The sequence below is a fragment of the Pocillopora damicornis genome, chromosome 1, assembly GCF_964200805.1.
Source record: "Pocillopora damicornis chromosome 1, jaPocDami1.2, whole genome shotgun sequence".
Classification (NCBI taxonomy): Eukaryota; Metazoa; Cnidaria; class Anthozoa; order Scleractinia; family Pocilloporidae; genus Pocillopora; species Pocillopora damicornis.
The window spans coordinates 37,758,336-37,771,239 of NC_142670.1; the positions used below are offsets into that span (position 1 = coordinate 37,758,336).

At 39.1% G+C, this 12,904-nt stretch overlaps 2 protein-coding genes across 3 annotated transcripts; both read left to right on the plus strand.

Annotated features, from left to right (window-relative positions):
- The first annotated feature begins 959 nt into the window (after nt 1-959).
- LOC113669163 (uncharacterized) lies at nt 960-7,470 on the plus strand. 2 transcript variants are annotated; one of them, XM_027185165.2, is made up of 4 exons: nt 960-1,191; nt 5,038-5,103; nt 5,343-5,642; nt 6,706-7,470. In XM_027185165.2, the coding sequence occupies exons 1-4, from the start codon at nt 1,042-1,044 to the stop codon at nt 6,784-6,786; spliced, it is 597 nt and encodes a 198-aa protein (XP_027040966.2). In that variant the 5' UTR covers nt 960-1,041; the 3' UTR covers nt 6,787-7,470. The 2 variants fall into 2 exon arrangements, with proteins under 2 accessions (XP_027040966.2, XP_089066509.1); XM_089210383.1 differs by lacking the exon at nt 960-1,191 and adding an exon at nt 2,011-2,233 and having other exon boundaries at nt 6,706-7,222.
- A 409-nt stretch (nt 7,471-7,879) lies between these two features.
- Nucleotides 7,880-11,430, plus strand: LOC149053678 (uncharacterized). Its single transcript, XM_089183512.1, has 4 exons — nt 7,880-8,029; nt 8,943-9,005; nt 9,555-9,848; nt 11,087-11,430. The coding sequence occupies exons 1-4, from the start codon at nt 7,880-7,882 to the stop codon at nt 11,180-11,182; spliced, it is 603 nt and encodes a 200-aa protein (XP_089039638.1). The 3' UTR covers nt 11,183-11,430.
- The last annotated feature ends 1,474 nt before the right edge of the window (nt 11,431-12,904 follow it).

The following is a 12,904-nucleotide window of genomic DNA, read 5'->3' on the forward strand; positions in this document are numbered from 1 at the left end:
CTTGAATTCTGAATTTGGTACGTCTGTAATTTATATTATACGGAATATTTCAACAGTAGAGCCCCATGGAGCCTTCAATGTGACTGCTTTAAAGCTAAAACGAGATTTAGTAGGAGAGACATGACATGCATGTGGTGGTATATATAGGGGGTCTTCGTTTTCGTAGGGGTCTTCGTTTTCGTAATGAGTCTTCGTATTCGTAGGGGGTCTTCGTTTTCGTAGGGGGTCTTCGTTTTCGTAGGGGGTCTTCGTTTTCGTAGGGGGTCTTCATTTTCGTAGGGGGTCTTCGTTTTCGTAGGGGGTCTTCGTTTTCGTAGGAGGGTCTTAGGTCTTCGTTTTCGTAACTACCCCACCTTGCCAGGCAAGTCAGACTACTCAGTTATTAATTCTACGCACTCCGTGTCAACCATCAGTCACGAGAAAGTATATGATAACGAGGTCATGGTATCTTTTGACATAGACTCGGTCCATATCATGTGTCGACGGTCGAGCCATGAGCGAAGGTCGGAAATCGAGCAGGCTTTCGAGGTGGTTAGAGGCGGGCAATCGCACTGATTTTTGGCTTGGTTTTTACACGTTTATCGACTTTTAACGTGCTCGAAGCCGGCTCAGACGATCCTGGAGGTTGCACACCTTGTGTTTTTCCTTTGCCTTTGGAGGGGCATAAGTGCAAAGTGGGGAATAACCGTCCCTAAACCCCACAAAATCATCCGAGACAACACAGGAAAACGAAAGTAACTAAACTTTATTTATATAACTGTCATTAAGCGGATTTTGGGGATGAAATGTTGTGGTATTTATGAAACATTTCTCGGGATCACTTGCGTCTTGCCGAGATCGACCATTACAAATTACAAAAAATGTAAGACAACTAGCATATCACATAACTGACGTCACGCGGCCTCAAACCCACAGAATGTCTGTGAGGTCATACGGAGCACGCAAATTCGTAGGGCTATTGACGTCATCAGGCGTATAAATTGTAGTCCGCCTCATGACCTTCTCTATTGTTCCTTTGAGTTTGCCAAGGAATCCAGCGAAATGGCCTCCAACAAACGAGACCTTATAATTATCTCGATCGCTCAGCTTGTAATTGCAGGTATCCTCTTCGTTCTCGGAATGGTAGACCATTTTGAAGTTCGCTTCAAGTATGCCAGTCTCATATTGATGCCAATTTGGATTGCCCTTCTTGTAAGTACTGTACATTACATTTTCTCAAAAGAGTGCAAATACAAAGTACTGTCTAAATTTACATTTTCTAGCAGAGGGTTTAGATCAAGAAAACATGCAAAGATATTCAATCTTGCAGTTTGAAATAAGTATCTAGTCGTTACGGTGTTCTAATTTCGTTATTTTGGACAGGATTTTCTTCGAAGCTTAAAGTAAAATCCTGTTCAAATCCCCCATACTGCAGATGTCGGGTGAACTGTATTACGTAGAATCACATTTCACTGGATAGTCTGAAACCATCAGGATTCATAGCCTTCCACCTGAAAATATCTTGTCTGTAATTCTTTCGATAAGAATACAACTGCATCCTCAAACTGAGTCAGAATATGATGACATTGGAAACGTAGAATACAAAGTTCGCTCTTCAAAAGCGAATCGGTCGTCTGTGACCTGGGAAAATTCAACTGTTGTTGTTTTTATTTGTTGAGCGATCGAATAAGTTCGAAAATTGAGAAATATAACGCAGTACTTCGATAACACAGTCTGCATCATTATAAAGTTATTTTAGGACATCTCTCAATTTTGCCGCACAGTCAACAAAATAAACAATGCGCAAGATGTTTTACACAAGAGTCGATCAGAAATGCAAATGATTACATTGCCAGACGAAGGGAACTCGATGATTTGACCTCGAATTTCTCTTTTAAGAACGACGTAAGTTTGTATTTTTAGACAGAAGTTTTCGAAAAAAAAATCTGTCGATGAGAGTATTTTTGGATTCAATGTGAGGCATTTTCTGAAACGTTAACGGCCTTGAAAGGTTTTGAACCACCACTTTTGTTTAAATAGCGCCTCTGATTGGTCAGTTATTTTTACCTCGTCACGCTGTCTCAAAATAGCTTCTCTGTATTCTCTGATGAGTTTGGTGAGCTTGTCAAATTCTGTTTGGTATATGGAACCAGATGAATCCATTGATTTAGTAGACTCCGAGGCAGGAAACGCTTATGGATCGGTTTTTGACAAAGAGGAACACGAAAATCCTTGCAAGTATATTCCGAGGAAGGTGAAAATGTTGATCCACCACGTTTTCATTCATACATCAATTTTTTTTCGTTGAAATTTGCCATCCTTGTTAAATAGGACCAAGTGTCAGTTGATCATGAAGTTTCCTGCCCGTGGAGAGGAGCTTACGCTCGAAAGAGTGGTCGAGGTTGTTGTCCATGCAAAGCAGCAAATAAAAATTGTAACGCAAACTGTCAGTGTCGCTGACGTTCCCGCAATGAAGTGACTAAACATCCGGCGGCCGGACACGGTCTTTGAATAATTAAACGTCCGGCAGTCCGATATTTTTCCATATTTCTCTTCGAATTCCAAATTATTTATACGAAAATGTTCTACCTTTATTTACAATCCTCAAGCGCTTCCAGGCAGCCAAAAATTTCGAAGTTGATGTTTTTCGCCAACCCTGTGTATAGAGTCCAAAGCCATCCAAGTGCTTGACACTTAAAAAAGCTTTTCAATGACACGGCCAGACACGGTCCTCAAATAACTTCATATTTCTATATTTCTCTTCAAAACATACCAATTTTCCTTGGAAAATATTCTGCCTTCATTTAAAATCCTCAAACGCTTCTAGAAAGTGAAAAAATTCGAACGTTGTCCGTTTCGCCGACCCAGAACACAGAGTACGAAGAGATCCAAGCGTGACACTTACAAAATTTTCTTCGAACACTACCGGACACGGTCTTCGAATAACTAAGCGTCCGGCAGTCTGATATTTTTCCATATTTATCTTTGAAAAATACCAATTTGTATTAGAAATGATTTTATCTTTATTTAGAATCCTCAAGTGCTTCTAGAAAGTGAAAAAAAAAAATTCGAACGTTGTCCTTTCACCGACCTCGCTGTACACAGGTACGTACAGATCTAAGCGTGACACTTAAAAAAAAATTTCGGATTTTACCAAACAAAATTCAAAATACTGTAAGGAAACTGTAAAATGACGAACGGCGAATGTATTTACCGTAAAACAGACGACTGTATGTCCAGGATGGCTCTCGAGAAAGATGATTTTAGAACGTTTTTAGCAATCTGGGAATTTCGTGTTACAGGAAATTGGGTCGCGGTGCGCGTTGCATCAAGGGTGAAAAGGGCCTTTAAAGAAATTGGACACCAACGGCTCCCATACGTCAATTAGGTTGCGTGATATAAGTCACGCAAGCTGAAGGCTTCTATAAAATTTCTTCTATAAAATCAAATGAAGCCGGAAAGACAACATTTTACAGAGATTGCTTTTCTTCCACAATAAATTGAAGACATCTGATTAAATTTACAATGAATGTACTTCTTCGTTTGTCTCTCTTCCTAATTCTACTTCAATGCTTCCTTCTATTTTAACATTTACCGTAATTGCGGTCCATTTAGCCGCGCGGCAGATTACCCGCCTCGGTCAATTTTTGTAATGGCGTGAAAAAATTGTCAACAGATCACCCACACTGGCAGATAACCCGCACCCAAAAACAAAAGAAAATCGTCGACTAACACAAAGTTCCTTCATTGTTTTTGTTGACATAATATCCTTTAGCGTGCAATTAATAAATTCTCACACTTTTTGTCTTCGCAATTTCATTGAGAATGATACCACTTGCAAAAATCTGTTCTAAAAAAAATATCTCGAGATCTACTGAGTCGGAGAAATCGCTTGAAACGAGAAAATACTCTTTAAGGGCCTGTTTACATAAAGGTGGGGGACCCTAGGTAGGTGAGGTAACCCGCCTAGCCGTGGTCGAAAAATAGAACGCGTTTACATGCAATCCTACAACCCCGGGTGCTGAGGTGAGATTTCTTGAGGTCAATGTTGCGATTGCAATTAAGGAGTTTGAGCAGAGGCATCCCAAGCTCACATCTCGAAAAAAAACGAAAGATTAATTCTCGGACACATATGTATTTATTCATGAAAGCGTCACGCGTTGTGTTACGCGGTGTTTGGTTTTGCGAGAAACCGTTGACTTAATACGTTATACGGAATAGTTTGGGAAACCAAATATGGTCGATTTACAACGCTAAATATTCCGAAGTGTAAACATTTTACACTCCTTGTGTGTCCGTTGCGGTTTCTGGTGATTTTTGCCATGAGACGGCTAGGAAATGTACAAATTCTTGAAACGTACATGTTTCGCTTTTGAGCTTTTTTGCCATGAACGCGACCCCGGCTGGGCAGGTTAACCCAACTTTAGACGTTTACATGGCAAATTGTCACCCCGGTTGACAGGGTTACCCTACCTGGCAGACCGGGTAACCCGCCTAGGCGGGTCACGCCACCTATCATGTAAACGTGATCAAAATAAAATAAGAGATTATATGGACAGGCGGATTACCCCACCTAGGCGGGTTACCTCACCTACCTGGGGTTCCCCACCTCCATGTAAACATGCCCTTATTATAATAAGCAATCTGCGCGAAATAAATGAGTTATCACACAGTGTTTTGAAGAACATCTATAGTGGATCTTATCATCTCTGTTTTTTCCTGCTTAAAGTTTTAAAACTATACCGGAAGCCTTAAAAGTTATCGTATTACCCGCACTTTCCTATAACCTGCATCAACAACTGTTTGTGGAAAAATTAACAGAATACCCGCAGGTGTCGGCCGGAAATTACGGTATTACTAATTTACAATTTCACGACGTTCAGTCGAAATGTGCTTTATCATTTCTATGCTCTTGTCAATGAATTGATGTCCTTCAGGGACTTACCAGCTGAAATATAAAAGTAAGTACCTTCTCAAAAGTGACCATATTGAAATCATCTCCGATATTAATCATATACATTCTATGACTATTAATCGAGCAATTTAATGTTTTTTTAGGTCATACCCATCGGCATCATGGGATTGGTTTTAGCCGTGAACAGATCCAGACCCTCCTCTGCTTTGGTGAGAATTAAAATACCACAATCCTCTTAAATGTCGGTCCATGTAGTAAGTGACGTGTGTTTGACTGAATTTTGTTGTTGTTTTCTTTGCTTCTCTTAAAAATGTTCGCACCGAGTGTGCCTTTTAAAGAATATTATGACGTTTGACCGAGAACTTTGTACCTCTAAAATCTTAACATTTAAAACACAAGTGATTTTACGCCATGAAAACTTAGCTTCCCGTGCCATTCATTGTTGCAGATGAGCGGCCTGAGGTCAGTGAGCATTGCATGTGCTGCTCTATCAGTACTAACCATCATTATCTATGCGAGGGCACTCAATAGCATATTGATCATCAAATACTGGGAAGCACAAACTGGTAGTGACCAGGAATTTAGATGGTTCGTTGATAAAGACACAGAAATCGAGTTCCGGGAAGAGGAAAAAACCATGATAGCTGTACATGTCTTGATTATCATATGTTCCATTCTCGAAATTATACTTGTCATGGCAAGTGTCCTAACCGGCAAGGCCATGGCCAAGGAGCCACAAGACACTCAGGTTTGTGAAGTTACACCCTGTGCAGTTAATAAATTTGATATAACAACGACAAGAGAACATCCATCATCCGAAAGGACGACATCCCAAACTTCAGTAATGCATCCTGTTCTTTGTCAGCATTTATTTTAGAAGGAGAAAATAAGGGAACATTACGTACCCTTGATGTCATCTTTAGAAAGATCATTAAAATACTAGTGCAATTTATTTGTTTGCCAAATGCGAAATTTTTTCAATTCAGAATTGCATTACTTTGAGAGGATTTTAGTGATCAATCATTATTTGTCACCTGAGGGGACTTTGGGGACTGGAGGGTTTCTTATTTTTTATAATAATCTTCTTCTCACTCCCCCCTAAGGCTCTGGAGTATTTTTTTATGATCCCTACCTCCCCTTATTTGCAGTCAATAGTCTACTTCCCCCCCCCTCCCTTTATACTCTGTTAACGACCTGTGATCCCTCTCTATTCCCTGAAAACCATGTGATCTCCAGAGGGTTTCGTAATTTTGTAATTTCTTTGTTTGGCAAATACAAAATTTTTCAATTCAGAACTGCATTACTTTAAGAGGATTTTAGGAATCAGTCATTGTATGTCACCTGAGGGGACTTTGGGGACTGGAGGGTTTTGTAAATTTTGAAATTAAATTTACCTCATTCCCCCCTAAAACTCTGAAGTATTTTTACGACCACCAAATTAAAGATCAATTTGTACAGTCCCCTTGAGTATAACTTAATTTTTAACTTATATTCTTGGGTCTTTTGTAATTGATTCTAGCCATAAAATGTATTATTTACCTGTTATTCCTTCTCCTTTTTAACTTACATGCATTTTAAATATTGTAGTTAGACATTGTAACCGAAAAGCCCAAGTTGGGAGTTACATGAAACAATAAACATGTATGTTCTACTTTATTAGCGACGATTGAACCCCCCCCCTCCGTTTCCCCTCAAAACCAAGTAATCCCTCCGAAACTCTCCCACCCCTACCCACCCCTTACCCCCCCCCCAACACGTGATGAATAGTGACTATTACCTTATGTAAAACATTTTTCATCATATCTAATCAGCAGGCAAGCGTTGCCTATCGTCAAGTGGCAGTGGATGGTGTCCCTCTGTTGTTCTCGAGCTCAGATCAAGAGGCAGCTTAGATGGTATCAGTTCCATACACTGCTGTACAGAGGGCGACCACATGTAATCCATTGCTTTTTTAACGCCATGATAGTAAATCAATTGTTAAAACCAAAAAACCGAGAATGTTATTAGAAGTAGTTTTAGTAGTATAATATAAGTAATATTTGGATTTTTATATTTTTATATTAGTTAGTTTTTAATCTTAACTTATTTTAAATTTACACACCTTCAAAAGGCTTAAGTTTTTTTCTCCATTTTTGCTATTTTTTTCTTATTGCGTGGTGTACCTGTAAACTAGAGCATACCGACCACGTTAAATACATTGATTGATTGATTGATTAATTAAAATAATTTATGTCTTTTCGTGGCCGAAATGTTTGCTAGATATCTTAAGATCAAAATGTACCCGGAAGCTTGAAGAAAGCGTAAAATATAATTAACGAGCAACCTCCACGAATGTAGAAATGTTGTCATCAGATTTCGACTTTAACGCCCCACCCTCCTTCCCAATCCGCCTCCGTCGTTTCGGATCTTTCTCTTTCTCTTTCTCAATCTCTTATCACTACTCGCGTTGAATCTTGGGAAGATAATACCCTTTACACCCCCATCATCATCATACATATTCTCCATGCTGTTCTCTTTACATTTCCTATGGTACTAACAAAGAGAATTTCTTTTACAATAAAGATAATTTGAGATTATTTCCGTTATTCTCGTTGCCTAACTGTTTGATGCTGCGAGGAAAAATAGATAGAGAGACAAAGTAATAACTAGTTTGACCCTCAAATTGAGGGCTCAAAAAGTTGTCACATAGTGCAAGAGATAATATTTAAAAAAAGCCTTATAAATCTTACTCGATTTGGTTTAACATTTTCTTTCCCAAGCTCAAGGGAGTGTTTCTAAATGAATATTTGCTGATTCACTGTAGTTCGCTGTCGGTAATTCTAAAATATCTAAGCATTTAAATGACTAAACATGATCTCGTTCTCAAAGCCATCATTGTCCCAGACCTGCAATCGTTGCGACAAGTCTGGGATCGAGATATTGTGCATGTTTCACTAATCAGTTTTAGCTTATGATTAAACGTCACGGAAATGTATTACACTAAACATGGCGTTGAGTCGGCTAGAATTGAAAATCATTTCGATTATTCTGCTGGTAATGTCAATTTTCCTTTATGCACTCGGCATCGTGGATTATTTTAAAGTACGTTACACATACCTCAGCCATTTGTTGATGCCATGCTGGATAGCAGCTCTGGTAACTACACTTGCCCAAGACATCGAACTACGGGTGTTTCATATGAATTTCTCATATCATAATTAGTTATGATATGAGAAATTCGAAGTTCATGGCGAAGATATAAAACTCTTTTTGCTGGTGCTTCTCTTCGTTTTAATAATCCGACTACTGCGACTTAATTTCACACAACCATCACAGCTACCTTTCATAAGGGAATGTAGGTTGATAATGGCGCTCAATATCAGAGAGCTAACGATTAGTGCTACAAGGTATGGTTTTCATAAAGCGAATACAAATATTTTTACGGCTGCGAAAGTAAGATAGGGAAGCGAAATCTGTTCTTCTAAGAAAAGTCAAAGTTGAGACTACAGAAGTAAGGTAGAATTGTTTATATTGCCGCAGAGGAATTAATTTTACAAGCGGATAGGTCGTGATACCGTACAAAATCGGTCGACTGTTCCAAGAATTGCACTACAAATGGGCCATTTTTTCGTATTTCTGTTTAGAAGGCCAAATTTTTTTGAGAATGGGACTTCTACTAAACAATGGAAACCCTTGCTAGACTTAAAGAATACCTTTCCATTGTTTTCAAACGCCTTATGATCGACTTCCGCTCTTGTCGACCCAATTGGACTTTGATCTGATATCGTCTGACTATATAAAGCACGACAATAGTCTTAAACAAGATATTTAATTCATTCGCACCAAGACGAAATGTTAAGATGAGTTCAGTTCAGGCACTCAAACGATTCCGAGTTCAATTAGGAACACAGTAAATAAGCAAGAGTAGCTTAACATGCAGAGTTGCCATTTGTACACTGAATTATAATTCTTTGGTGTCTTGTGTTACCTGAAAACTGCATTTTTATGACTCTTTTTCAGGCATTTTACTTGATTTCAAAAACCTAAATTTTGCTTCTTACTTGGATAGGTATTGCCAACGGGCATTATGGGATTTATTCTGGCAATCATGTCCAGACGCTCCCCGATTCCGGTGAGAATGATTACGAACGTATATGTTATTAGATTATTTATGCGAAGAGAAAATAACATCTTACTTTATTCTGCGTGACATTTAAAACAGTCATTCACCAATGTGAAAGGAAATTTCCAGCACGTAAGGTTACTTTCCATCTTCAGAGGCCGAAAAAAACGTTTTTCCTTCCTTCCAATGAGAAAAAAGTTTTGAAATCTTTAAAGGCACCCGAGTTATTTAGATAAATGTATTTTCAAATAAAAATTATTAAATCAGGAGGGTGTAATAATCTCGTACCTAAGCAAGTCCCCTGGGGAAATTTTCGCGGCAACCGCTCGTCTTGGGGCTCGTTTTTCAAGTTATTTGCATATTTTGTTTGCATCGCGCACTTCACAGCAGAATGGTACTCTTTCTCACTTATTTGGGCCTTTTTCTCTCTGTTTATTTTTTTTTCTTATTTTTTTTTATACTGGACTTTCTTCCGCTTTTGATTTTTCTGTGACCAAAGATTTTTCCATTAGCAAAGAGCATCCACATTTATATTTGAAGCTCAGAAAATGATTGCAGATAAATTGGCTCACTTCAATTAGTATTGCCTCTGTTGTGGTTTCTGCGGTGGTACTTGAAGCGTATTCGTGGGCTCTGAAATTTTTATTGGGTTTCAAGTACTACAAATACGATAATACAGAGAGTTTTCGCTACTTTTGGGCTAAAGACGCAAAAATCAAGTTTGAAGACCAGGAAAACACCATGATAGCCATACATGCCTTGACTGTCATATTTACCATCTGTGAGATCATTCTCGCCGTGGCAACTGCTCGGAGCAGTGAAACTGGGCGTCAGTCGCCGCAGGAAAATCAGGTATGTTGCACTACTCAGAAAAGAGTTATTAACCTTTTCCACCTTAACATCAGAATACATTTTCTCCATAACATTCTCTATACATTTCCTATGATATTGACAAAGAGAATTTGTTAAACGATTAAGAGCCTCTTTAGTTGCTGATCATTTCCTTTATTCTCATGACCTCAATGTTTGTTTTAGGGATGATACTGATAGGAGAAAATAGTTACTAATCAGTCTTAAGGGTTAAAGGGTTAATCGAATAGGGTACTGAGGTCTAAAAGCAAGGGCTCTCACTTCATCTCCCCTTCATCATCCTTTGCTTTCGCACGACTTACTTCGACTAGCTACGTCTCACCTTACCTCCCTTGTCCATTGCCTCTTTCTCTGTCTTTCCCCCCCTCCCCCACCTGACCTTCCACTCTTTCTTTCTTTATTCCTCCCTCTCTTTTTCTCTCTCCTGTTTCCTCTCCCTTCTCTCTCCTTCCTTTCCATCTCTCTCCAGTCCTCCCTCCCTTTTTTCCTCCTCCCATACCTCTTTCTTTACCCCCCTTCCTTCATTTCTACCTCTATTCTCTTCAACCTCTTCTTCTATCCCTCTTCCCTCCATTCCCTTTATTTTTTCTTACCAAACTTCTCCCTCCTTCTCTCTTCTCCGTTTCTTTCTTCCATCAATTCTTCTTCTCCTCCACCTTCTCTTTCAATCCTCCCTTCCTTCGTCTCTATGTCCTTCTCTTTCTCTTTCTGTCTTTCCTCCTTCCCTTCATTTCTCTCCCTCTTCTTCCCTGTCTATCTTTCTGACCTTCCTTTCTTTTAAGCCTGTCCCGATCGTGCCCGTAAAATGCTAGAAGGTTGCTCTCTGAACGCCAAAAAGTAGCTAAAAAATTGACAAAAGCTCAAAAAGTTGCTACCTAATGTTTAAAAAGTGGCCACCTAAATTTCTTGGTATTTTTATACAAACGTTAATTGGAAGCTATATTTTTCGATCTGCGCAGTAATAAACTTGGTTTTAAAGAGCTGCTCGCGAAAAAAGGCGGCCTCTAACCATCCAATTCTGAACGGTGGTAACAACTGTTTGGATTTTTGGCACTTTTTCAGCAACGTTTTCGTTGTGTTGTCCAGCAAGCAACTTTCAAGCATTTTACAAGCACATCTTCCCTTCTTTCCCCTGATCCAATTTCTCTCCTGTTCTTTCTACTTCACCTTTTCCTTCTTCTTCTCTTTATGCAACTTGATGTTTCTATTCTCTGTTTTAGTCTGACTATCCGTATCATCATATCGAAAGTGGACAAGTACCGATCCAACTGCAGGCTTTTCCAACACAAGCTATGGTGACCATTCCGATCTCTTGAGTCGACTATAGGAATGGTGGCCTCCAGCAGCGCATGTAGCCACTGAATTTTCGTTTGTTTGTTCAGTGGCGCTTTTTTTAAAAATATCATATTGAGCTGAAAAGCAATAGTATGAGTCTATAACCAACGATGAAGGTGCCATCTCGTGCCAACAACTTACGCAACGTGACTGTAACGTAACGCAAATGAATAGTATTCTAACATGGCTTCAGAAGCCATTATGTAGTAGAAATACAGAAGCATATAACGTATCATAGAGAGCCAAAAGAAAGGTCAGCAATAATAATTGCTTAGGGTTAGACCCACCCCTCAGCCCAGTTTTTTTTTGTAGTTTTAACTTCAACCGAGGATTTGCTTTCTTTGATATATGAATGACACTTGCGGGTCAGGAAGAACTAACCTGCAGACGGATTTAAGGTCAGCATAGCCTACCTCGTTTTATAACATAGCTAGCTGCAGAGCCGTGCCATCCAATTCAGTATACGTAAGCGCGCTCAAAATCCTGATAGTGCACGCTGATAGCGTGAGCAAATCGCTTGGCCAGAATTTTTTTTTCACGCGAGCGGCCATTGTTAGCGCGGGGAAAAATAATATATTTCGCTACAATAATGGATACAAACAGAGACTCGGCCCACCAGTCCCAAAACGAAGCCAATTTTCCGACCTTTTCCCTTGGGCTAGAGTTCTTAAATGAGGCAGAAAAAGAGAAAAATAACGGAAAAGGAGTCTCGGCATCAGTGCCGTCACTAAATTTGGGTCAAATTTTAGTCACTCTTGTTAACATTTACTGTCATACTGTTTTCAGTGTTTACTCAAACCGTTTTGCAACGATCTATTTTCGGTAATCGATGTACTTTTTGAAGCATTTTGACTTATTTTGACTCTTTGCTCAAATTTTGTGCGAACTGTACGTTTTCTCACAGAAACTGAAAATGTGGCGTGTTGTAAATTAACCAATAAAAACGCACGTTTTCTTCTCGGTAGTCAAGAGAATTTTGTATTTAATCAGGAAATAATTGTTAAATAAAAGTGCCATTCTTGAGCGTGATTTCTTTTTTAAAAATAAAGAATTATTTTTTTTAATGCAGTAAAATAAAACTTGAGCTTTCAAAAGAAAATTTGAAATAAAACCAATTCCTATTTGGTTAATATTTCGGCTTACCGCGAACAATCACCTCTGATATTGTTGTCCGTTTTTCGCGTCGGATTTGGTGCACAATTCCACCGGCTATGTTATAAAACAATTGGTTAATGCTTTTAGCTGTGTATTATCGAGTTATGGAGCACGTGGGAAGTTTGGAGAGCACCCAAGAAGCTAGATCCTTGTGATTTCAAATCGAACTCGCGCTGCGCGCTTGTTCGATTTTGAAATCACGCGTATGATTTCAGCCCAAATTGCACTCTACTCTGTTCAATTACCATTATAAACACTCGAAGAGAAATTTCATATCTACGTGTGCCCATGTATTATTCTCTATTAAACTGTGGTATTTTACAAGGATTTCCAGCCCCAAGAAAAAACCGTAACAACACAGGTGAGAAATTGCGACGATTTTTTACGTGTGAGATATTTTTCAAAGGCTTACCAAGCCTTGAAAAACTGCCCGTCAGGCGGGTGCAAGTCGTAGTCTTTATGATTTACAAAATTTATTTGACTCTCTTTGTCGTGTTTATTTCGTGTTATGGTTCACTGGTTCGGTCGCTTGTCCCGCAAGAACCTCC